The following is a 24,748-nucleotide window of genomic DNA, read 5'->3' as shown; positions in this document are numbered from 1 at the left end:
TGCAGTCCATGGGGTCACATAGAGTCAGACACGACTTACTGACTGAACAACAACAACAATCTCAAAGCAACTGAATGGAAGATTGAAGGAGATACTGCACTGCTTAGCACAATGCTTGTAACAGCAGCTACTCTCAGCATCCACTAATAAGAGAGCATGCAGAAACCCTCTTAGCTTCACATGCCGTACTCCCAGTGTCTAGCACGGTGCCTGGCATATAGAGCTCAAAGGGGTCTGGGAAGAAAGGTAAGTGGCGCCGTAAGACATGCCTGCCGAAAGGTGTTAGGCTCTGCGATGGCGTTCGAGGGGCACGCAGAAGGTCGGGGTCCCTCGGGAGCCGGGCGGGGCTGGCTTGCCCAGGATCCGTTAGGACCATGTCCATCAGCTCTTCCAAGATCTAGTTAAGAAGCGGCATTCTCATTCATGCACTTTCCCAAGGCCTTCACCATCAGAGCAGCCAAGACCGGGACCCTCCCCAGGGGTCCACCACCCTGCGCTACCCGAGCTTTCCCCGGCGGCGCCTGGACCTTGCCCACACTAGACATGGCCTCTCTCGGGCTTCACGCAGCAGGACCCCGCCCGGAGCCGCCAGTCATCGCGTTTGACTGAGGAGGCAGCTCCGTTCCCTCAGTCAACATGGCGACCGCGGCGGCTTCAGCACTGGGCGGGCAGCGCTGGAGGCGGGTCACGTGAGCGACCCAGCTGGGCGGATCTCGCGCGCACCCGCCCGCCCAGCCGGCCGCGGCTGGCTAGCTGGCTTGCTGGCTTGCTCGGCGGCGCTCTGAGGTGTGTGGGGCATCGAGCCCCCGGCCCGGTGAGGCGCGGCGCTGCGCGGCGGGATGCGGCGGCGGCCGTGGCGGGGCCGCGGGCCGGGCGGGCGGGCGCGGTGATGAGCGTCGGCGGCCACCGCCATGTCCAAGGTAACGGCGCCCGGGCCCGGGCCGCCGGAGGCGGCGGGCGGGAAGGAGAAGCGCTCCTTCAGCAAGCGGCTGTTCCGGAGCGGCCGCGCGGGCGGCACCGGCGGCGCCGGGGGTCCCGGGCCGGCCGCGCCCTCCTCGCCCTCGTCGGCGCGCTCGGTGGGCAGCTTCATGAGCCGCGTCCTCAAGACGCTGTCCACGCTCTCGCACCTTAGCTCCGAGGGCGCCGCCCCGGACCGCGGCGGCCTCCGCAGTTGCTTCCCGCCCGGGCCGGCCGCCGCGCCCACGCCGCCGCCGCCGTGCCCGCCGCCGCCCGCCTCGCCCGCTCCGCCCGCCTGCGCCGTGGAGCCGGTGCCCGGGGTGGCGGGGCTCCGGAACCACGGCAACACGTGCTTCATGAACGCCACGCTGCAGTGTCTCAGCAACACGGAGCTCTTCGCCGAGTACCTGGCGCTCGGCCAGTACCGGGCGGGGCGGCCCGAGCCCTCGCCTGACCCCGAGCAGCCCGCGGGCCGCGGCGCGCAGGGCCAGGGCGAGGTCACCGAGCAGCTGGCGCACCTGGTGCGGGCCCTCTGGACCTTGGAGTACACCCCGCAGCACAGCCGCGACTTCAAGGTGAGCCCTTGGGCAGCCGCCCGCCCAGGGCTTCCTTCCCCGCTTCCGTCGCGGCCGAAGGACTGATGCTCTGGGTGCCTAAAGAAAGAGGAGTGGGCGCGAGTCCGGGCATATGGTGCGGATTGCAAGGAGAGCCGTTCATTCATTGAGTCATCGCGCGTTTAAGGGCTTGCTGCGTGCGGTGGGCGCAGGGGAAGGATGGAACAATGGGCAAGACCGTCCGCTTCCCTGGGAACTTACATTCTTGGGGATGGGAGTGTTGAGCTTGGGTTCAGATCCTTGTTTTGCCACTTACAAGCGGTGTGACCTCGGGCAGGTTTCTCAGCCTCTCTGGGCCACAGATTTCTGCTCTATCCCTGGTGGCTCAGAGGATAAAGCGTCTGCCTGCAATGCAGGAGACCCGGGTTCGATCCCTGGGTTGGGAAGATCCCCTGGAGAAGGTATGGGAAGATCCCCTGGAGAAGGAAATGGCAACCCACTTAAGTACTCTTGCCTGGAGAATCCCATGGACAGAGGAGCCTGGCGGGCTACAGTCCACGGGGTCGCAAAGAGTCGGACACGACTAAGCGACGTCAACTTCACCTACTTCATTAGGTGGTCGTGAGCAGCTTACAAGTTGATAAGATGTTGGGTTGTGAGCTGCTTACAAGTTGGTATGTTGGGTTGAACCCTATGAAGTTACCCATTGTTGACCGTTCTGTCTTACAGATTGGCAGTAATTATAGGGTTCAACCTGGTACGTAAAGTGTTTTCATTGTGTGTAGTACTATGAGTGTTTGCTGCCATTATTATTTTTATTATTAAAAAGTTTTATTAATAAGTTAACAAGGTAATGTCAGGTAGTGGTTTGAAGGAGGTACAAGCTGGCGATGTGACTCATGTGCTGGCGGGGTACATTACATGGGAAGGGGAAAGGATTAGGGCGACTTCTCGGAGGAAGTGACTTTCTGAGACTTTCTGATTGACCACAGGGAGAGCCCTCCTTGAGGATCTCCGGGGAGAGCGGTTCCCGGGAGTAAGGAAAGTGCGGACGCCCTGAGATGGGAAAGAACTTGGTGCCCTTGATCGACAGGGTAGCTCTGGGATGGGCGCACTCTTTCTGTAAAGGGCTGCACAGCAAATATTTTAGGCTCTGCTGGTCAAAATGCAAAATCGGGAATAGGAGGTAGTTATTTATATAACAACAGAAAACACATTTCTACTTTTTTTTACTGCCTATAATAATTGAATACAGTATTTTGTGATACAGCTCTACCAAGGAGAATAATGGGACTTTCATTTTTTTTCCGGAGAGGACAATGATTAGCTTAATTGGAGTTCAAAATTAATGTTCCCTGTCATCAAATTGATTGCAAGTATTCATCTCTACAAACTATTGTTTGCTCGTGGGCTGTACAGAAACAGGCAGTGGGCTCGATATGGCCCTTGGATCTTTGTGGGTGCGTGAGAGCCGAGAGCAGAGTGAGTGGAGGGCTGGGGCCAGATGGTGTAGGATCATTTAGGCTGTAATAGGAAATGGGCTCTTATTCTAAGCAAAAGAGAAGGATGATTTGGGATTGTTGGGATGATTTGGGATTCAGGTGAGAAACGTATAAATAGAAGAAAAGCACACAGTAAGAAAGTTAATTCCTTTTCTATTCTCTTTTTTTGATCATACCAAAGAGAAAGTCTCCGCTTGGTGATAGCACGTCTGTAACAGTTATTGGTCACTCCCTCATCATTTTTTTTTTTTTTTAAATAACAGAGAACAAGCTTCCAGTTTAGAGACTTGAGTAGGCAACAGTAGCTAGAACTGAATATGTTTTCATTGGGTTTGTTTTTACATTTGTCTTCTATTTATGGCAGATGGTACTGGCTTTCCGTTGGTGCTAGGAAGTTTCTTTCTAAAATACATCTATTTAAGCAAATGATTTGATTAAAATATACAAGGGTCAGCTATCTAAGGAATCAGCTCTTGGTCGAGGACCTACTTTCTTGCTTTGGAACAACACTCTCCTGCTCTTTTAATACATTTTACTTACATTTTATTTATGTTGCTCTACCCTGTTTTTCTTTAAAAAGTGGTCGCTATTTGATCTTGGAAATTTGAATGGAAATACTACAGGGATAGGGATAGGGACTGGAAAAAAAAAGAGATTCATGTCAGAGAACTCAAAATAAGAAAATAGGAGAGAATGCCAGCCCACCAGCTACTATCAGTCTTTTTCTTTTTGCATGTGCCTGAAAGTAGCCACAGCAGTTGCCAACTTTGCAAGGTCATGGCCCAGTGTCTTAAATTTGGTTTTCTGTTCCAAAATGTGAAAATCAATTTCTACAGCGTTTTTGTATGTGAACATTTTCATTGCTTTTTAAGAGGTTGTGTTCACTTTTTTGTCCATTAAAAAGCGATCACAGAAATGGGTCAATAATTCTAGAAAAGTATGCTTTGGCAAAGTCGAACAGATTCTTAGAGACCCTGTTTTTTAAAAATGTAATCTTCTGAACCTTTAGTAGATTTCACTTTGCATTCATTCATTCTCCTCCTTCTTTTGAAGGTTTATTCAGTGAGTTAGGAATGCATTTAGCCTAGAAAGAGCGAACCCCAATGAGGGTTCCTTAAGCAGTCTGTGCTGTGCTTAGTTGCTCAGTTGTATTTGACTCTTTGTTACCCCATGGACTATAGCCCGCCAGGCTTCCCTGTCCATCAGCAACTCCTGGAGCTTACACAAACTCATGTGTCCATGGGGATTCTCCAGACAAGAATACTGGAGTGGGTTGCCATGCCCACGTCTAGGGGATCTTCCCAACCCAGGGATTGAACCCAGGTCTCCTGCATTACAGGCGAATTCTTGACCATCTGAGTCACCAGGCAAGCCCAAGAATACTGGAGTGATTAGCCTGTCCCTTCTCCAGGGGATCTTCCCGACCTAGAAATTGAACCAGGGTCTCCTGCACTGCAGGTGGATTCTTTACCAATTGAGCTACCGGAGAAGCCCTTGCCTTACGCAATAAAGATGTTGAATTAGCTCACCTGTGAGAAGTCTAGAGCTAGGTGGTTCTCAGGTGGTGCAGTGGCTTAATGGGCCCACTTAGAACCCAGACCATTTCTGTGTTTCCATTCTGCTGTTCTTAGCTGTTACTGGCTGTTTTCCTTAATGTTTGTCACCTCAGGGCATTCTACTCAGGCAAGACAGGAAGTCATTAGGGAAATAAAAGTTCCTCCAGAAGCCCCCTCCACAGGCTTCTGCTGACATCTCATTAACTATAATCATGTTGCTTGACTGCCCCTGGCTGCCACGGAGGCAGGAAGGTGGAATGTGATTTTCCTGGCTTAAAAGAAGAGACAGTAAAGGAGGGGATTTTCTCGTAGGCAGCCCACCAAAGTGCCTCACCTGCCTTGTGCCAGGCACTCTCAGTTGGGGAAGACTCTGCACCTGTGAAAAACAAAGAACGTTGAACAGGAAGCCAGTGGATGCTGACACACCCATCACCACGCTCCCCTCTCCTGTTGGTGGCGGGCATTGATATTTGAGGCAGATTCGTTTCTCTCAAGCTCACATTCAGAACCCTGCTGAATTCTGGGCTCCAGGCAGCCACTACCAGTTGACAGAGGAGCTAAAAAACAATTTACCATCTTGAGATAATTTGCCTTGCAAGCTTAAAAAAAATGCTTAATTTGTCTTTGAATGTATTTTTGTTGACTTACGACTTCAAGTTACTAACAATTTTGTTTGTAACATTTTCAATTAGGAGTCTAACTACATTGATTTCAGCCTTAGGAGCTTGCCAGGAAAACCGATTTTTGGTTTTGGGTAAGCTGGATGGTTGTTACGGTTGGATTTTCATTTTCCAGAATGAAAAAAGTTGAGTGGTCCAATCTTGGTAAACTTTAAGAAACTTCTCTAGCAGCCACTTATATCTTTTTCTCTTTTTGCGCAGACATTTTTCTCCTGCTCTTAAAGTAGTGGTTCTCAGCCAGGGCACTTCTGCCTTCCCTATCCTCCCAGTCCTGGGGACATTTGGTGATGTCTGGAGACCCATTTGGGTATCACAGCTGGGGTGGGGCTGCTGCTGGCAACTAATGGGGTGATTCCAGACTTGGGGCTGTCATACAACATGGGTTTCCCAGGTGGCTCAATGGTAAAGAATCCACCTGCCAGTGCAGGAGACACGAGAGACACAGGTTCAATCCGTGGGTCAGAAAGAGCCCCTGGAGTAGGAAGCAGTGACCACTCCAGTATTCTTGCTTGAAAAATTCTGTGGATAGGGGAGTCTGGTGGGCTACATACAGTCCATGGGGTGGCAAAAAGCTAGACATGACTGCGCACAAGTCATGTAAAAGAGACTTTACTGGCAGGATCCTTGGATCACTGTCTTATTAGTAAAGGGTACGTAAATCATTTTGAAACTTGAGTGCTCAGTGTTCTAAGAGAAAATAAGTGTATTGTCCTCACTTTCATAGGATGCTCACTTGGGTGTTCCAGGTTTGTACAGATGCTCTCTGATTTCTAGTACTCACTGCCCTTTTGCAGTAAGTGAAAGGCGAATGGTCATCTTTCAAGTAACAAAGATAGGTTTCATAGCAGCAGTTTTCAAACTGTGCTTCCAAAGAACAACTGGAACAGAGTGGTCTACTGATAAAAGAACTATGGGGACTCCTTCCAAATCTGTAAAACAAAAAGTAATTGATGAATCGAATTTTCTCTCCTACATTTTTTTCCTTGAACTTTGGTGCCTGGTGGTGCTTATTTATTAGTGAGAGTTCTTGGGTTACAAAGGGAGTATATGTGTGTAAATGGTTACAAATGGAGTATATGTGTATAAATGAGTAGTGGCAGACAGTTTAGCAATCAGGCTTCCACTGGCTCGGATTCACAACTTACTTTGTCACGGACTTTATACTGGGGAGCTCTGATTTTATGTACAGACCTATGGTGAAAGTTTTCCTGGTTGTATGAAGCAGTTTAGTGCTTGACATCTCACAGTGGTTCCTAAGAAGTAATCTGACTTCAGGGTGTCCCTCAGGTTGATTTGAAAAGTAGGAAACAAAGTGAAATTGGGTTGCTCACCTTCTGATTTATGACAGTATTAAATAGAAAGACCGTCCCTTCCTGGTCTGTTTCCTTCTCTGTCAAATGCGGTCACCTCTGTTTGTGAGTTCCAAAGCTTTGAAGGAGAAAGGCAGTGAGATTGTCATCAAATCGTAGACTTGGAAGAAGACTCGGGTGAGGTGTGAGTGATCCTCAGCCTTTCTGGGTGAGGAAACTGAGGTTCACCTGCTGGCCAGAGGTTGAGGGAGAGTTCTGACTGCGAGTTTGTCACCACCCCCACCTCCCCCATGCCAGTGCACACACACAGCTCTGGTTCTGTGGTTTCCTTATCAGCACAGCCACTGAAACAACAAGTCTCAACGTAAAATGTACAAACAGGCTGGGTGGACGTGCTGAAACATGCAGCATTTTTTTCCCCTCTAAGTTTGCAGTGCCAAATCGTAGTGAAAATAAGGTCAGCTACAGCTAGCTTTATGCATGTGCTGTTGCTCCTGAGGCTTAGGTACTTTTGGAAGTCTTTAAAAAATTCTCCTTTCAGACCATTTAAATGCGTATAACAGACACATCTTCTGCATCGATGGGCTCGCACTCCCCATAGAGTCCTGCAGCTTGCTTTCCTTTATGTCCCTATCCTGGACTTGAAATTGTATCACAGACAGCATAGCTTTCATTGTTTTTTGTTAATAACATCTAGGTCCTTGTCATTCTTTTTAACAGTTGTATAGATGCCCTGCTGGCTCAGATGGTAAAAAATCTGTCTGCAGTGCAGGAGACTCGAGTTCAGTCCCTGGGTCAGGAAGATCCCCTAGAGGAGGATATGGCAATCCACTCCAGTATTCTTGCCTAGAGAATTCCACGGACAGAGGAGCCTGGCCCACTGTAGTGGGTCCATGGGGTTGAAAAGAGCCGGGCATGACTTCATGGCTGGCACACACAATAGAAGCCCACTCATGGTGTTTTGGTTGTATAGTTTTTAACCAGTCTAGCCAATCCTTCACCATGGATCTAGTCTCCCTTTCTAAGGAGTAAGTCTTGGCTGTGGTGTTGCTGAGTCAGAGGAAACGTGCATTTACACTGAAGATGGGCCTCTCCAGACTGCCTAACCAAAGCCTGCAGGACAAGACTCTGACCCATCCATGCTGCATGCTAGGGCCTCGCCCCTGACGTGTTTCCTCTTACAAGTGGCTGCCCTATTCATCAATTTTCAAACTTACTTTCATGTGGGTCAGGTTTGTTCCTCTAGGTATGCCTATTCTCCACGCTTCTTCAGCATGTGGCTCTCTCTCCAGTACATGCCCAGCTGATGTGTGCAGCTTCATGAGAAAGCGCAAGAAAAGTGTAAAGAAGACTAGTTGGGGAACAGAGATACACAGGGCAGTTGTGGAATCGCATGTTTGCTGACTTACACCATGTTTACTGAGCAGTTATTGTGTACAAAGGGACTGGTTTAGGGGAGGGGTTGGGGATAGAGGATTAACTGCGAGGATTCTGGGACAGAGTTCTAGCCATCAGAGAACTTACCAGTTTTATAGGGAAATTTTTTAAAAATTGTATTGACTGGTAAAGTTCAGAGGGGGTTCAGAGAATGGTGAAATCATGGTGAGCAGAAGTGTAAGTAGAAGATTCATTCATTCATTGTTGGCTGTTAAGCTTCTACAAATGTATGAATTTATGGAGCTCCTAACTTCATATCGCGTGCTGCGCTAGTCATTGGGTATGTGTGCATGTTCAGTTGTGTCTGACTCTGTGACTCCATGGACTGTAGCCAGGCTCCTCTGTCCATGGGATTATCCAGGCAAGAATACTGGTGTGGGTTGCCGTTTCGTTCTTCAGGGGATCTTCCTGACCAGGGATGGAACCCTCATATCCTGCATTAGCAGGCAGATTCTTTGAGCTACCTGGGAGGCCCCAGTCATTGGGTATATAGGGGTAAACCAAACAGCATGGTAATGTGAAAAAATAGTGCCAGATCCCATGGTCCATTCCTTCCTGAAGCTTTTATTGTTACAGAGGAGGCAGATGTAGTCATCAGCACACACTGGTAAATGTAAAATGTAAAATTTTAGATTTATTAGAGGACTCCCCCGGGGGTTCAGTGGTTAAGAGTCCGCCTGCCAGTGCAGAGGATACAGGTTTGATCCCTGTTCCAGGAAGATCCCACGTGCAGCGGAACAACTATGCCTGTGCGCCACGACTGTTGAGTCTGCTCTGGAGCCTGGGAACCGCAGGTCCAGAAGCCTGTGTGCTCTGGAGCCTGTGCGCTGCAACAGGAGAGGCACCCCAGTGAGTGCATCTAGAGAGCGACCCCTGCTCACTGCAGCTAGAGAGAGCTCTCACACAGCAGCATAGACGAAGCACAACCAAAAATAAATAGAAAAACAAAATCATTAGAGCTAAGAAGAAAAAGCTAAGGTGTATGAGAGAGAATAATGACCAGGTAGGGAGATTAAAATGTATTCAAAAGGCTCTGCAGGGGCAGGGCTGGGGGTACAATTGAAAGTCTTGACAGGCCTTTTTCATGGCTTAGAGAGCTAGATGGGGCATCTGATAGATGAAGCTGGAAAGGGGGCTGGGTGTGCAGAGGTGGGGCCTATAGGACCCCCTTGTAGGGCAAGATGAGGGGATTAGATTTGATTCTAAGAGCAGTGGGGAGCTGTTGCAGATTTTAAGCAGAGTTCTGGCATGATCTTGAAACGTAAAGTGATCGCGTTCTGAGTCTGAATAGTGAACACAGGCTGGAAGCAGGGAGGCCAGTTAGGAGGCTTTGCGAAGGTAAAGGTACCTACCGGTGGGGCATGGGATGGAGAAGCAGATGGAGCTGAGATATATCTGGAGGTAGACTCGACAGGACTTGCAAAAGGATTGATTCCAGGGAAGGCGCTGAGGCAGAGGGGAGCAGTCAGGGTAAGTCCCTGGCGTTTCTTTTGAGCAGCAGGGTGATTACTGGTGCTGTGCACTTACTTGAGGAGCAGCAGCTTTGGAATTCAGTTTCAGATGGGTTAAATACGACACTCGAGAGGTGTCGAGTCGGCAGGTGGATAAGGGAGTCTGGTGTTCAGAAGATCGGGACTGGCTAGAGATAAAGATTTGGGACTCATTGGTCTATAGGTGATATTTAAAACTGTGGGAAGTAGCTTAGAAATGGGATTTGAAGATAAATAAAGCTTGGCCCATTAAAGGAGAGAGAGATGCCATTTCAGACTGTTGGGGAATAATCTGAGTAAAGGCACAGCGTCTGGGGTCAGGAGGCCCTGGGCTCTCTGCTGCGGGGCCCTGGGATTTGGAGCGGCTTTCCCACCCGTGGCCCTGTTGACATACCTGCATTATTGGCCGGGTGAGTCTTTGCTGTGGGGGCTGTCCTGGTGTTGCAGGATGCTCGGCAGCGTGCATGTCCTGTCCCCACTAGGCGCGGGTAGTTCTCTCCTGCCCCCACATGACAATCTAAACTGTCTCCAGACTTTGCCAGATGTCCCCTGGGGGGCAAAATTGCCCCTGGTTGAGAACCACTGATTTGGTGAGAAGGGGAATTAAATGTAGATGGCTGAGGAGGTGGAAGGGGACAGATTAGGTGTGGCCGTGAAAGTAAAGTCGCTTGGTCGTGTCTGACTCTTTGCGACCCCGTGGACTGTTGCCTACCATGCTCCTCCATCCGTGGGATTTTCCAGGCAAGAGTACTGGAGTGAGTTGCCATTTCCTTCTCCAGGGGATCTTCCAGACCCAGGGATCAAACCCAGGTCTTCTGCATTGTAGGCAGACGCTTTACCGTCTGAGCCACAGCCTACCACAACTATTTAGCCCTGAGGCAGTAGTCAGCAGTGATTCAACGGAGGCTTCTTGAGCTGGGCAGACTCTGGTTTGATGAAAAAAGATGTTTCAGAAAAATGGGTCTGATGGTGAGCAAAATCGAATACGATGGAGGAGAAAGTAAGGGTTTGGAAAGGGCAGTCATAGGAGTGACGTGAGGAGGAGGAGGAAAGGGTGAATCCAGAGACGTTTTAGAGGGTGTTGTGATATCATTAAGGAGACCCCACTGGGGCTTCCCTGGTGGCTCAAACGATAAAAAATCCACCTGAAATGCAGGAGACCCGGGTTTGATCCCTGGGTCCAGAAGATCCCCTGGAGAAGGGACTGGCTGTCCTCTCCAGTATTCTTGCCTAGAGAATTCCATGGACAGAGGAGCCTGGCAGGCTACAGTTCTTCGGAATGCAGAGTCTGACTCGACTGAGCGATTAACACCAGCTAAGAGATGGAGAGATAAAGGAAACACCAGGGTCAGACCTGGGTGATGGAGACAATAAGGGGAGTGCCGGCAGAGATGGAGCTGTCCAAAAAGGGGCACTGAGGGCAGAGAAGATCATGACTGTAATTTGAACATGTGAGGTCGGGGGTCATGGAATATCTAAGAAGGAATCTTAATAGCTTGAATTCAGCTGCATAGAGGTGAACTAAAGCCAGGAGTATTGAGTGTGTAGTCAGAAGCCCACGGCCAGCCCCTTGGGGAAAACTAAAAATAAGGGGATAGGAGGAGGGAAGGACTTGTTGGACTTGTTAAGGGAGCAGAGAGATAGGCGGAAAACCAAGAAAGCTGAGTCATGAAGCTTGTCTTATTTTGGTTGACTTCCTTCTCTTAGCCCTGAATACAGTGTAGAGCTGCAGAAATATCAGTTTGTATCCATTAAGAGTCAAATTCAGGTTGAAGTATTGTAGACACAATTCATTAAGTCTACAGATTTATTGAGCACGTTGCTTGTGCTGGTCCTGTGTTGGGAGGCACCGGGCTGTACGAGGATGAGTGAGATGGCCCATGCCTGTAAGGTTCTGGGTCTAGAAGGGAAGGCAGGGGTAAAGAATCAGTTGCAGTAGGGTCGGATGAGTGCTGTGATAGAGGTGTGTACGGAAGTGCCGTGCAAACCTAAAGGGGGAATCTAAGAGTGGTGGGGGACTGGAGACATGCCCCCTGGGCTGAGTTGGGAAGGATTTGGTAGGAATCCTCTTGGTGGATAAAGGGAGAGGTGGGAAAGGCCTGTTGGAAACAGGGTGGAAAACCCATCATGTTCAAAGGCTTAGAACCTCAGACAACTTGGTTTATTCAAAAAGTTTCAAGGTCTAGTGTGGTTGGAGCAGAAGGGTAGGGTGGTGGATGGGGTGGGGAGTAATGCTTTGGGCAAGGTTAGATCTCTGACCTTGATCTAGTTTGGTTCTCTACACGTTCCCAGCGACAGAGCTTGAACTTCAACTCAGGGCAGTGTGATGATAACATTCATGTTCTCACTCTACTGAACGTGTTGCCTTGAAGCGCCATCAGTTTACATTTTTGCACTTGTCTACATATATGGTACTTGTCTACATTTTGTACTTGTCTACATATATGGTACACATTTTACGTAGCTTCTGGCCAAGCTGCTTTGGATTGATTTTTTTTTCATGCGACCTATAAAACTTTTTCCCATGTTTCTAAATTGTAGTCATTATATTGTTTAATGTTTAATGATACATATGGTGTCATACTGCTAAGTGATAATTTAATCATCCAGTCCTCTTCTGTTGGGCAATTTGCCTCGTGAAAGTGAAAGTCGCTCAGCTGTGTCTGACTCTTTTCAACCCCCTTTTTGAGAAACTGTAAAACTGTTTCCCGCAGTGACCACACCTTTGTACATTCCCACCAGCAAAGCATGAGGGTTCCAATTTCTCCACATCCTTGCCAGCACTTGCTGTTTTCCATTTTTTTCAAATAATAACCATGTTAGCATGTATGAAGTGTTACCTCATTGTGGTTTTGATTTGCATTTCTTTATGACCTAAATCAAATCCTATGACTATACAGTGGAAGTGAGAAATAGATTTAAGGGACTAGATCTGATAGATAGAGTGCCTGATGAACTATGGATGGAGGTTCATGACATTGTACAGGAGACAGGGGTCAAGACCATCCCCATGGAAAAGAAATGCAAAAAGGCAAAATGGCTGTCTGAGGAGGCCTTACAAATAGCTGTGAAAAGAAGAGAAGCAAAAAGGAAAGGAGAAAAGGAAAGATATAAGCATCTGAATGCAGAGTTCCAAAGAATAGCAAGGAGAGATAAGAAAGCCTTCCTCAGCGATCAGTGCAAAGAAATAGAGGAAAACAACAGAATGGGAAAGATTAGAGATCTCTTCAAGAAAATTAGAGATACCAAGGGAACATTTCATGCAAAGATGGGCTCGATAAAGGACAGAAATGGTATGGACCTAACAGGAGCAGAAGATATTAAGAAGAGATGGCAAGAATACACAGAAGAACTGTACAAAAAAGATCTTCATGACCCAGATAATCACGACGGTGTGATCACTCATCTAGAGCCAGACATCCTGGAATGTGAAGTCAAGTGGGCCTTAGAAAGCACCATTATGAACAAAGCTAGTGGAGGTGATGGAATTCCAGTTGAGCTATTTCAAATCCTGAAAGATGATGCTGTGAAAGTGCTGCACTCAATATGCCAGCAAATTTGGAAAGCTCAGCAGTGGCCACAGGACTGGAAAAGGTCAGTTTTCATTCTAGTCCCAAAGAAAGGCAATGCCAAAGAATGCTCAAACTACTGCATAATTGCACTCATCTCATGCTAGTAAAGTAATGCTCAAAATTCTCCAAGCCAGGCTTCAGCAATACGTGAACTGTGAACTTCCAGATGTTCAAGCTGGTTTTAGAAAAGGCAGAGGAACCAGAGATCAAATTGCCAATATCCGCTGGATCATGGAAAAAGCAAGAGTTCCAGAAAAAACATCTATTTCTGCTTTATTGACTATGCCAAAGCCTTTGACCATGTGGATCACAATAAACTGGAAAATTCTGAGATGGAAATACCAGACCACCTGCCCTGCCTCTTGAGAAACCTATATGCAGGTCAGAAAGCAACAGTTAGAACTGGACATGGAACAACAGACTGGTTCCAAATAGGAAAAAGAGTACGTCAAGGCTGTATATTGTCACCCTGCTTATTTAACTTCTATGCAGAGTACATCATGAGAAACGCTGGGCTGGAAGAAGCACAAGCTGGAATCAAGACTGCCGGGAGAAATATCAATAACCTCAGATATGCAGATGACACCACCCTTATGGCAGAAAGTGAAGAGGAACTAAAGAGCCTCTTGATGAAAGTGAAAGAGGAGAGTGAAAAAGTTGGCTTAAAGCTCAACATTCAGAAAACAAAGATCATGGCATCTGGTCCCATCACTTCATGGAAAATAGATGGGGAAACAGAAACATTGTCAGACTTTATTTTTGGGGGCTCCAAAATCACTGCAGATGGTGATTGTAGCCATGAAATTAAAAGATGCTTACTCCTTGGAGGAAAGTTATGACCAACCTAGACAGCATATTGAAAAGCAGAGACATTACTTTGCCAACAAAGGTCCATCTAGTCAAGGCTATGGTTTTTCCAGTGGTCATATATGGATGTGAGAGTTGGACTGTGAAGAAAGCTGAGTGCTGAAGAATTGATGCTTTTGAACTGTGGTGTTGGAGAAGACTCCTGAGAGTCCCTTGGACTGCAAGGAGATCCAACCAGTCCATTCTAAAGGAGATCAGTCCTGGGTGTTCATTGGAAGGAATGATGCTGAAGCTGAAACTCCAATACTTTGGCCACCTCATGCGAAGAGTTGACTCATTCATTGGAAAAGACTGTGATGCTGGGAGGGATTGGGGGCAGGAGGAGAAGGGGAGGACAGAGAATGAGATGGCTGGATGGCATCACGAACTCGATGGACATTAGTTTGAGTAAACTCTGGGAGTTGGTGATGGACAGGGAGGCCTGGCATGCTGCGATTCATGGGGTCTCAGAGAGTTGGACACGACTGAGGGACTGAACTGAACTGAACTGAATGACTAAGGATCGTTAGTTAATGACTTGACTATTGACTTGGATTATCCAATCAGGTGCTTATTGTCATTTGTGTATCTTCTTTGGAGAAATGTCTATCCAAGGACTTTCCTCATTTTTGAACTGGATTTTGTTGTTATTGTCGAGTTATAGGAGTTCTTTATATATTATGGATGTTAATCCCTCATGATGTATGATTAGCAAGTATTTTCTCCCGTTCTGTGGGTTGTTTCACTCTCTTAATAACTGTCCCTTGGTGTACAAAGTTTTTAATTGTGATGAAGTCCAGTTCATCTTTGTTTGCTCTTCTGTTGCCTTTGCTTTTGGCATCATATCCGAGTAATCATTGCCAAATTTAATGTCATAAAGTTTTCCCTGTTTTCTACTAAAAATTTATATTTTGGCTCTTACATTTAGATCTTTGACGTATTTTGAATGAGTCTTTGTTATGGTGTACAGTTATTTTGTATGTGGGTATTTAGTTTTCCCAGCACCACTGTTGGAAAGACTACTGCTTTTTCTTTGTTGAATGGTCTTGGTGCCCTTGTCAAGAACCAGGTGTATATATACGGGTTTATTTCTCAGCTCTCTATTCTATTCCATCGATCTGTATCTCTGTCTTTGTTTCCTGTCAGTTTTTCAGCACACTGTTTTGTTTACTGTAGCTGTGTAGTAGGTTTTGAAATCAGAAGTTTGAGTCCTTCAAATTTGTTCTTCTTTTTCAAGATTGTTTTGGCTGTGGAGTCCCTGAAGATTCCATATGAACTTCAGAGTAGGTTTTTATTTTTGCAGAAGATGGCAGTGGGATTGTTACAGGGATTGCACTGAAGTCTGTAGGTTGCTTTGTGTAGAATCAGTATCGCAACACTATTCTTTCAATCCATGAACTGGAGTGTGTTTTATAAATGTATTGTCTTTAATTTTTGTCACTTAAGTTTTACAGTTTTCAATGTATAAGTTTTTCACATCCTTGGTTAAATTTATTCCTATTTTATCCTTTCTGATGTTGTTATATACTTGAAACTGTTTTCATCGTTTCCTATTTGGATTGTTCATTGCTAGTGTATAGAAATGGAACTGATTTTTTTGGTATGTTGATGTTATATCCTGCACTTTGCTGAATTCATCTATTAGCTGTCTCAGTTTTCTGTGAATCCTCAGGGTTTTCTACATACAAGATCATTTTTTTGCAAACAGAATTTTATATCTTTCTCTCTAGTTACCTTTTTTTCTTTTTTTTTAAATAAAGCTTAGTTGATTTACAATGTTGTGTTGGTTTCTGGTGTACAGCAAAGTGGTTGTTACATATATATATATTCTTTTTCATATTCTTTTCCAGTATAGTTTATTACAAGATATTGAATATAGTTCTCTGTGCTATACAGTAGAGTTGTTATTTATCTGTTTGTAACTGCCAATCCCAAGCTCTTAATTTATTCCGCCTCCCCCTTCCACTTTCTTGCCTAGTTCTGGCTAGAAATTCCAATATTCTGTTTAATAGAGGTGGTGAAAATGGGCATCCTTGTCTTGTTTCCTCATCTTAGGGGAAAGCTTTCAGTGTTTCACAATTGAGTGTGACGTTAGCTGTGCGCTTTTTAGATGCTGCTTTTATCACATTAAGTTTTCCTCTTAGTTTGAGTGTCTTTGTCATGGAGAGTGTTGAATTTTGTCATGTGCTTTCTCTGAATCAATTGAGATGATTATGTGGTAGTTCTCTTTCATTCTATTGATGTGGCATTTTGAAGTGAAGTTGCCCAGTAGTGTCCGACTCTTTGTGACCCCATGGACTACAGTGTCCATGGAATTCTCCAAGCCAGAACACTGGAGTGGGTAGCCTTTCCCTTCTCCAGGGGATCTTCCCAACCCAGGGATCGAACCCAGGTCCTCCCGCATTGCAGGTGGATTCTTTATCAGCTGAGCCATAAGGAAAGCCCAAGAATACTGGAGTGGGTAGCCTGTGCCTTCTCCAGAGGATCTTCCCGACCCAGGAATTGAACCAAGGTCTCCTGCATTGCAGGTGGATTCTTTACCAACTGAGCTCTTGATGTGGCATATTACATTGGTTGGTTTTCGTATGTTGAACCCACCTCGTTCCAGAAATAAATCCTACTTTATGGTCATGGCGTCCCTTGGGATTTTGAAGGTTCTTTTCTTTTGGGAAACTTTATAATAGCTCTTTATAGAATAGTGTAGATGTGTGTAAGGCAACACCCTCATAAACTTAGAGCCATTTGATATAGATACTTCTCTCAGTCTATTACTCTTTTAGCTTTGTTACTTTTGTATATTACAGAAGGTTTTAATGTTTTTGAACCTGTCCTTTTTCTTTATTGTTTTTGTTACTATACAGCTGAAAAGTTCTGCTTTCATACAGGATAATTTTTCTATTTTATTTTTTGTTAGTTTTTTCCATTATGTTCTGAAATATTTCTCTTTCCAGTAGTTGGGGTTTGGTTTAGTTTAGTGCATGTGGAAAGTGGGGATTTATTTTCAGGTTTGAGATCTCCCATCTTATATAGTATAGTGAGTGGTTGAGAACCTGGGCTGTGGAGCCAGAGAGCCTGTGTTTCAGTCCTGGCTGCACCACTCACTAGCTATGGGACCTTGAGCACTAAACTCTGGGCTTATTTTCCTCATTTGTAAAATGTGGATAAGAATATATCTACCTCATTAAAAAAAAAGAGAGAGAGAAAAACTTGGCCGAGGGCCTGACGTATCATCAGTGCTAGTGAGTGTTAACTGGTATTGTTACCCCAACCTTATTATCACCCTGTTATTTATAGAAGTCTTCTCCGTATTTGGAGTTTTGTGGCCTGTTTTTGAGTTTTGTATTCTGTTTCATCAGTACTTTTATTGGTACCACATGGCATTGTTGTTGCTTGTGTCTTTTCATGCTGTTTTTTTTTTCCCTCCTGCTGTGGAACATTTATTTTTGTTCTGCAGTAATAGACATGATTAAAACCAGTGCAGAGAAGTACTGAGTTTATTGGGTAAGAAGTGTTATCTTGCTCTTCTTTATAAGTTCTCCAGGAAGATTTTTGAATCATTTTTGTCAGGTTTCAGAAACTAATCCTGTGTGAATTTTAGGGTTAAGTATCTACATTAATTTGGGAAAAATAACTGTCTTTGCTGAATGTCTGCCTGTCGCTGATAAAATCCACAACTTTAAACAAAACAAACTAATAATGTTACAGTAAGAAAACCTGGCTGACTGATAACTGAGGGAGAAATTGAAATAGTTATTAAAAGAACTGCCTGTTCCCCCAGAAGATAACAGAATTGGATGAATTTAGTCAAACATTCTTCCAAGGATCAGATAATCCTCGTATTGCATAACTGTCAAAAGGGTAGAAAAATTTCCTCTCAGAGGCAAGAGGATTCTGTTTCCTAAACCTGTTCATGTCTGTCTCCTCCACGCCACTGCGAGGCCCTCTAGGGCAGCGAGTCTGTCTTGCCCAGCACTTTTCTGTTGGAGGTGCTTGCTTAATCTAACTGAAGGTGCCTCAGCAAGGAAGGACAGCTTGCAGACCTGCCTTAGCTGTAAACATCGATGTGCCGGTGATGGGCCATTTCTGTTGTACACAGATGGGCCAGACTTCCCTGAGGACTGTGAGTTAATGCTGAGGCTTTAGGCCTTGAGAGAGGAGGGGAGAAATTGGAGAAGGGGGTGGTATGCCTCTGTATACAGAATTTTTTGAGCAGGTTGTCTGAAAACGGCATGAACTGCCTCACCTCAGTGTATTTTTATCATTGGACAGGTCTCACCAGAGTCCCGGGTGGTCTTGTAAGGGAGAGTTACAGCCCATAATAGACTGGGTTGCGTTCAGTTTATGTCTCATTCCTCGTCTCCTGCTCCTTTCCTCGAACTTTTGAACGTATTAAAAAAATGCACATTAAGGCAGAGTTGACAGTGTTTGGCAGCTTAACATGAAGGGTAGAGAGACGAAGAGATGAAGATAATTCGGATGCTTTGAAACAGTGCGCCTTAGGATGGTGCTTTTTAAGACTGAAAGCACAGTGGAAAACCATTCTGCAGGTGGATGGGTAAGCTCAGTTTTAGAAAGTTCACACAGTATGTGAGCATAAGAGCCCTAGGAAAACTTGTGTGGTATTTTTACATTTGTTGAATGTCTGTCATCTATCGGGCAGGGACTATAAGGTGAATCGCCTGAAGTTTTCAGTGGCCCATGTAGAAAGGCGCTGATGTGGTCTGAAGTGGAAATCTCTGGAACTGAGAGAGATGTAATAATGCAGATGCTTGTCCCGAGCTGGTGGTTTTCTGTCTTCCTCGGTGGGGCTGCCTCTGCCCCTTTTGCTTTGTTAGGGTGTGTGGTGTGGTGGATTCTTCCTGCTGCCATCTGTGCGCTGGTCACAGTGAGGGGCTGCTGAATGGGGCAGTGTGCGCTGTGCCCTTCTCCACAGCTGTTTCCTATAGTGAGGACTGGAAAACAATGACCTCATGATTTCCACAAGAAAACCTTTTATATATAGTCATGGAAAAGAAATCATTCAGCACTGAGTAATTTAAGGTTTTGTCCCCTGTAGCTTTTTCCTTCAAAATGATTCTTGTTTGTTCTGCTAATTAGTCGTTCATTGGCTGTTCCTCAAATGACCTTTTATGTTTCACAAACAGAATGTTTGCAGTGGAGCACATGGGGATATCTTGTTTTTTTGTTTGATTGTGGTCTTTCTCTGTTTAGAAACCATTGTTTTATGCCACGAACTGTGGCAGTTCCTAGAGGAACTGGCCCGTCACCCAGCATCTGTTGCTTCTTCCCTCCAGTTGTTGAGTTAGCGTTGTGTCCACAAACAAACAGTTCACACTTCAGAAGACTGCGTAGGACTGGTCAGGAAATGCCTTCGTTGCTTCTACTGTGGGGAACCTTTGTAAGCTCCTTACCAGCTTAGTAAATTTTTTTTTTTTGTCCCCTAACTTCTCTCTCTCTCTCTCTCTTTTTTTGGTTTTGTGAATTCTTTGATTTTAAGAGCAAGGCAAAGCTGTCTGGTTCTCAGGAATTTAAGAAATGATAATAATCATAATCACGGAAATACCATTTGTTTATATGGAGCCATATTATTTACAAGGTACATTCACATACAACTTTTTCTTTTGGCCTCGCCGTGTGGCACGTGGAATCTTAGTTTCCCCTGCATTGAAAATGGGAAGTGCTAACCACGGGGCCGCCAGGGAAGTCCCTGCTCCTCTCCTTTTGAAAAATCTGTGAACCCATGAATTCTGAACTCAGTCAGAAGCCTGGTATGGCTGAGGCCTTGGGGTGGTCACTGAGCCTCAGTTTCCTGATTTTCCTTTTCCTTGTCATGTGATAATATCAGCCTCACAGATTGTGTGTTTAACCACTGAACTGCCAGGGAAGTCCCTACAATTTTTTCATTTAATCTTCATGACAGCCCTGGGAAAGGAGCATTGCTATTCCTTTTAAAAAAGTAGGATACAGAGCTTCAGTGCTAGTAAGTAGAAGCCAGGACTCAAGCCTTGGGTGGTTTTTATGAAGTTAAAGGAGAAGTAAAGTAAGTATTTCAGAAATAGAAGGTGCTCATCCCAAGCCTATGGACACCCAAATTACCCTTTCCCATTTCTAAAGTCTGTCCTATTGACAGTTCTTCTTGCTGCCAGGTTAATCTTAAAGGTTATCTTTAATTACTTTATTTCTGTTTTCAAAAGTTGCCTTTAGTTTTTCTTTTGTATACAAAATGTATAAGTTTCTTAGTTTTGCGTTTAAACTTTTCCAGGAAAAAAGCATACCAGGCCCATTAAACAAAAAGTTACTCAGTAGACGTACAGTTATGTTAATTTGTCCTAAATGTTTCTAATGCTTACTTTGAATTCTGTACTTCTGTCATCTTGGGCTGGTGAAAAAAATTCACGGACAGGCAGCTGTCTGTGGACCACACTTTGAAGAGCACTGCTGTGCAGCTTCTCAGGGTCTGATTTTGTTTGTTTATTCCTTTAGTTTCAGTGAAAATATAGTCTATGCTTTTCCTGTAAAATGGTAGTTAGATCTAGAGGCTTAATGAGATTGATGGTTGAATTTTTTTTTTTTTTTTTAGCCCTCTTATTTTTTTCTGGTAAAGCTAGTTTCTGAAAAGCATTATCAGCTCCATCAGGAAGCCTGTCCTGTCTGGCTGCGTCACTCTCAGTGTTAGCAGTCATTGATGGTTAGTCCTTGGTCCATTAGTTCATTAAGAAATAGCGGTTTTAATTTTAACATGTCTCCTCACTTATTAGCCAGAGTACTTCTGTAGAGACTCTTGCCCTTGTCAGCGGTTTGGTTACATCAAAGTAAATTTTGAGAAGAAAGACAAGATAAATATTTGGTGGGTTTTTCCCCCTTATTTTCTGGTTTTCAAAATAATTACTTGATTTCCAAATATAGTGAGTTTTTTGTTGTAACTATACGAACTTATGGATTTAGACGTGTATTTGAAAGGTGTGTATAGTCAAAGCTATGGTTTTTCCAGTAGTCATGTACAGATGTGAGAGTTGGACCATAAAGAAAGCTGAGTGCCAGAAGAATTGATACTTTTGAACTGTGATGTTGGAGACTCTTGAGAATCTCTTGGACTGCAAGAAGATCCAATCAGTCAATCCTAAAGGAAATCAGTCCTGACTCTTCATTGGAAGGACTGATGCTGAAGCTGAAGCTCCAGTACTTCGACCATCTGATGTGAAGGACTGACTCATTGGAAAAGCCTCTGAGGCTGAGAAAGACTGAAGGCAGGAGGAGAAGGAGACGATAGAGGATGAGATGGTTGGATGGCATCCCCAACTTGATGGACATGAGTTTGAGCAAGCTGCATGAGTTGTGGATGAATAGGGAAGCTGGGGTGCTACAGTCCATGGGGTCACAAAGAGTTGGACACGACTGAGCAACTGAACTGGACTGAGTCAGTTATTAACTTTATTATGCCCAACTTGTCCTGTTTTTGGCCATTGAGATAAGTTGGCTACCAAGTCCTTTTGTAGTAGTCTGTGATGGCAATGCAAAATACAGGAAGTTAAGATTTTCCAGGCTTATCTTATATGTTTCCTGCTCCAGATGTGGAATCAGTCATTTCTTTAAGGAGACTTAGTTCCTTTTGGTCCAGATGGTTCTGAGAGGCCACAGTCGAGGCCATAGGGGTGTACCTGGTTTCCTGGGTCTCAGTAGACAGAGTGAGGAAACGTGTGATTTATAAGTCAAGAATTCATATTGATAATTTCGTTCTTGATGAAAGTAAAAGAGGAGAGTGAGGAGAGTGAAAAAGTTGGCTTAAAGCTCAACATTCAGAAAACTAAGATCATGGCATCTGGTCCCATCACTTCATGGGAAGTAGATGCGGAAACAGTGGAAACAGTGTCAGACTTTATTTTTTGGAGCTCCAAAATCACTGCAGATGGTGATTGCAGCCATGAAATTAAAAGACGCTCACTCCTTGGAAGGAAAGTTATGACCAACCTAGATAGCATATTAAAAAGCAGAGATATTACTTTGCCAACAAAGGTCCGTCTAGTCAAGGCTATGGTTTTTCCAGTGGTTGTGTATGGATGTGAGAGTTGGACTGTGAAGAAAGCTGAGCGCTGAAGAATTGATGCTTTTCAACGGTGGTGCTGGAGAAGACTCTTGCAAGTCCCTTGGACTGCAAGGAGATCCAACCAGTCCATTCTAAAGGAGATCAGTCCTGGGTGTTCTTTGGAAGGACTGATGCTGAAGCTGAAGCTCCAATATTTTGGCCACCTCATGTGAAGAGTTGACTCATTCATTGGAAAAGACCCTGATGCTGGGAGGGATTGGAGGCAGGAGGAGAAGGGGATGACAGAGGATGAGATGGCTGGATGGCATCACCGACTCGATGCACATGAGTTTGGGTGAACTCCAGGAGTTGGTGATGAACAGGGAGGCCTGGCATGCTGCGATTCATGGGGTCGCATAGTCGGACACGACTGAGCCACTGAACTGTACTGAACTGAATTTCATTCAGGAATTCAGGGTTTTTATTTAACCTCATTGATCTTAAATCTATATTTCTCCTAAGCTGAAAATCCTATTCTTAACCCTAGTGTAAATTCTTGTTTACATTATCTCACAATGCATTTGTAGTCTCATCACAATAATCTCAATATTAGCACCAACAGGATGAATATTTAAAAGTTTAAGATTAATTTTTGTCCCTAGGATGTGTCCTACTAGGACTGTGCAGTCGTATTTTTGTTTTAAAGTCTCTTGGAATAGTTCTCAAGTCTGACTTGGTCACCAATGTGATATATACATTCCTTTGTTCTTTTTGCTTTTGGTTTTGAGGAATTGTTTTTTGGAATTTAGTTTTGTTATGTAATTATATAAAAAATAAGATTCATTTGCCTGAAGTCAGATATACAAAACAAGATCTGTTCAAAGAAGTCTAGTTTCTGATGACTGTATTCTGTTCCCTTTCTCTGTAAATTTTATGATTTATTCTTTCATTGTTTTAGTAGCAGCAAATATGTGTGTTCATAATCTCTCTCTGACTTAAATAAATGTTAACACACATAATACATGATTTTCTTTATCTTGTTTTCTTCTTGTAGGTGACATGGGTGCTTAGCAGTTGCCCTGCATAGTGGGCTATTTTGTGTATTCCTTGTAACAGTGTAAGGTGGATATACATATTTTTTTCTGTTTTGTGGATGAAGAAACAGGCATTTCTCCAGACCTTTCATCCTCTAATTCTTGTTATTCCCATAGTGTTGGGTGCTGTCCTTTATGTTTGTATTCATAAGTGAATGAGCAGGGAGCTCACTTTTGTATCTTCTCTGCTTTGAGCAATGATGGGAGCAGAGAAGGACTGTTTTTAAACTGTAGGAAAGGAAATTCAGCCTTTTCTTTGAGGTCAGTGGCTCTCTATAGCTGGATAAGAACACATTGTAAAAAGAACCTTTTTCCTGATCAGAGGTGGTCCCAGCAATTATAATGATACATTTACTTGAAACATTCTTTAATGTTACCCCAAAATAAGAGTTCCTTTTTGACAGTGCAGTGACAGCTTGGTAAATCTCCCTCATTTTAGAGTCTTTTATGAAAGTTATAATAAAGTAGGATAGCTAAAGAAAACGCCTTTAAAAGCAACAGCTCATAGGAAATAGCTACCAGTTAATGATTTCAGGATTTTAATAGCGACAGGAAGGAAGGAGGGTAGCCTCATTTCCCTGCAGGCAAGGGAGATCGGGGAGCATGGGCAGCTCTTTATCTCATATCCAGCAGGAGGAAGGGTTAGCTGAGTTAGAGACCTGTTGGTCGCTGCCCTTTGAGCCTTTATTGTGACGTCAGGCAGCTGGTTAGGCTGTAGTTACTGCCCCACCCGCTTTCTGATGATGCTGATGTCTCTCTCAGGCTTCAGTGCCCGAGGCCAGTGCTGGGAGGAGGGTAAGGGCAGCCAGGGTACAGGTCTGCTCCTTTCTTTTCTTTCACTTTTCCAACCAGGGATCAAACCTGTGTTCCCGGCATTGGAAGCACGAAGTCTTAACCACTGGTTTGCCAGGGAAGTCCTTTTGAAAAATCCGTGAACCCATGGATTTTGAGTTTAGTCAGAATCCTGGTATGGTTGAGATGTTGGGGTAATCACTGAGCCTCAGCTTCCTTATTTTCCTTTTTGTTGCCATGTGATTGTATCAGTCTCACAACCTTTGGTTCCTTTACACCTGAGTGATGGAAACACTTTAGCAGGAAAACCCCACCAACCCAGCTTGTGAAAGCAAGCCTAGAACATGGGAAAGGGAGCTTGGTAGGAAGAAGATGTTGATGCTTTCCAGCTGTGGTCTGGAGAAGACTCTTGAGAGTCCCTTGGATAGCTAGGAGATCAAATCAGTCAATCCTAAAGGAAGTCAACCCTGACCATTCAGCTGGCATACTTTGGCCACCTGATGTGAGGAGCCAACTCAGTAGAAAAAACCCAGATGCTGGGAAAGATTGATGACATGAGGAGAAGGGGATGACAGAGGATGAGATGGTTGGATGGCATCACTGGTTCAAAGGACATGAGTTTGCGCAAACTCCAGGAGATAGTGAAGGACAGGGAAGCCCGGTGTGCTATAGTCCATGGGGTCACAGAGTCGGACACAAATGAGTGTCTGAACAACAAGGAAGAAGATGTGGAGACTTCTTCAAAAGGCCACTATAGTTAAGTGCTGAGGAAAAATAAATGTGTTCCACATAAAATTTTCTCTGGGTCTGGCCTTGTGATTCTGATTGTTTTGAGCTCACCTTTGATGAATGTGTGCTGACCTCTTGAATTATGGGTTGTTTTTGAAGGCGTGGGATTTAAATCTCCAGTGTAACAATGCTAGATGATTCGCTGA

The 24,748-nt window shown here is 44.8% G+C and overlaps 1 protein-coding gene across 1 annotated transcript in view; it reads left to right on the top strand.

The window, feature by feature from the left end:
- Positions 1-911: 911 nt before the first annotated feature.
- USP31 (ubiquitin specific peptidase 31) overlaps positions 912-24,748 on the top strand; it is an 83,902-nt gene continuing 60,065 nt past the window's right edge. The window contains exon 1 of the mRNA XM_040257778.1: positions 912-1,532. Within this exon, the coding sequence (XP_040113712.1) occupies positions 912-1,532 (621 nt within the window). The remainder of the gene's footprint in view (positions 1,533-24,748) is intronic.

The sequence above is a fragment of the Oryx dammah genome, unplaced genomic scaffold (assembly GCF_014754425.2).
Source record: "Oryx dammah isolate SB20612 unplaced genomic scaffold, SCBI_Odam_1.1 HiC_scaffold_2, whole genome shotgun sequence".
Classification (NCBI taxonomy): Eukaryota; Metazoa; Chordata; class Mammalia; order Artiodactyla; family Bovidae; genus Oryx; species Oryx dammah.
This window is presented reverse-complemented; position numbering and strand designations above follow the sequence as displayed.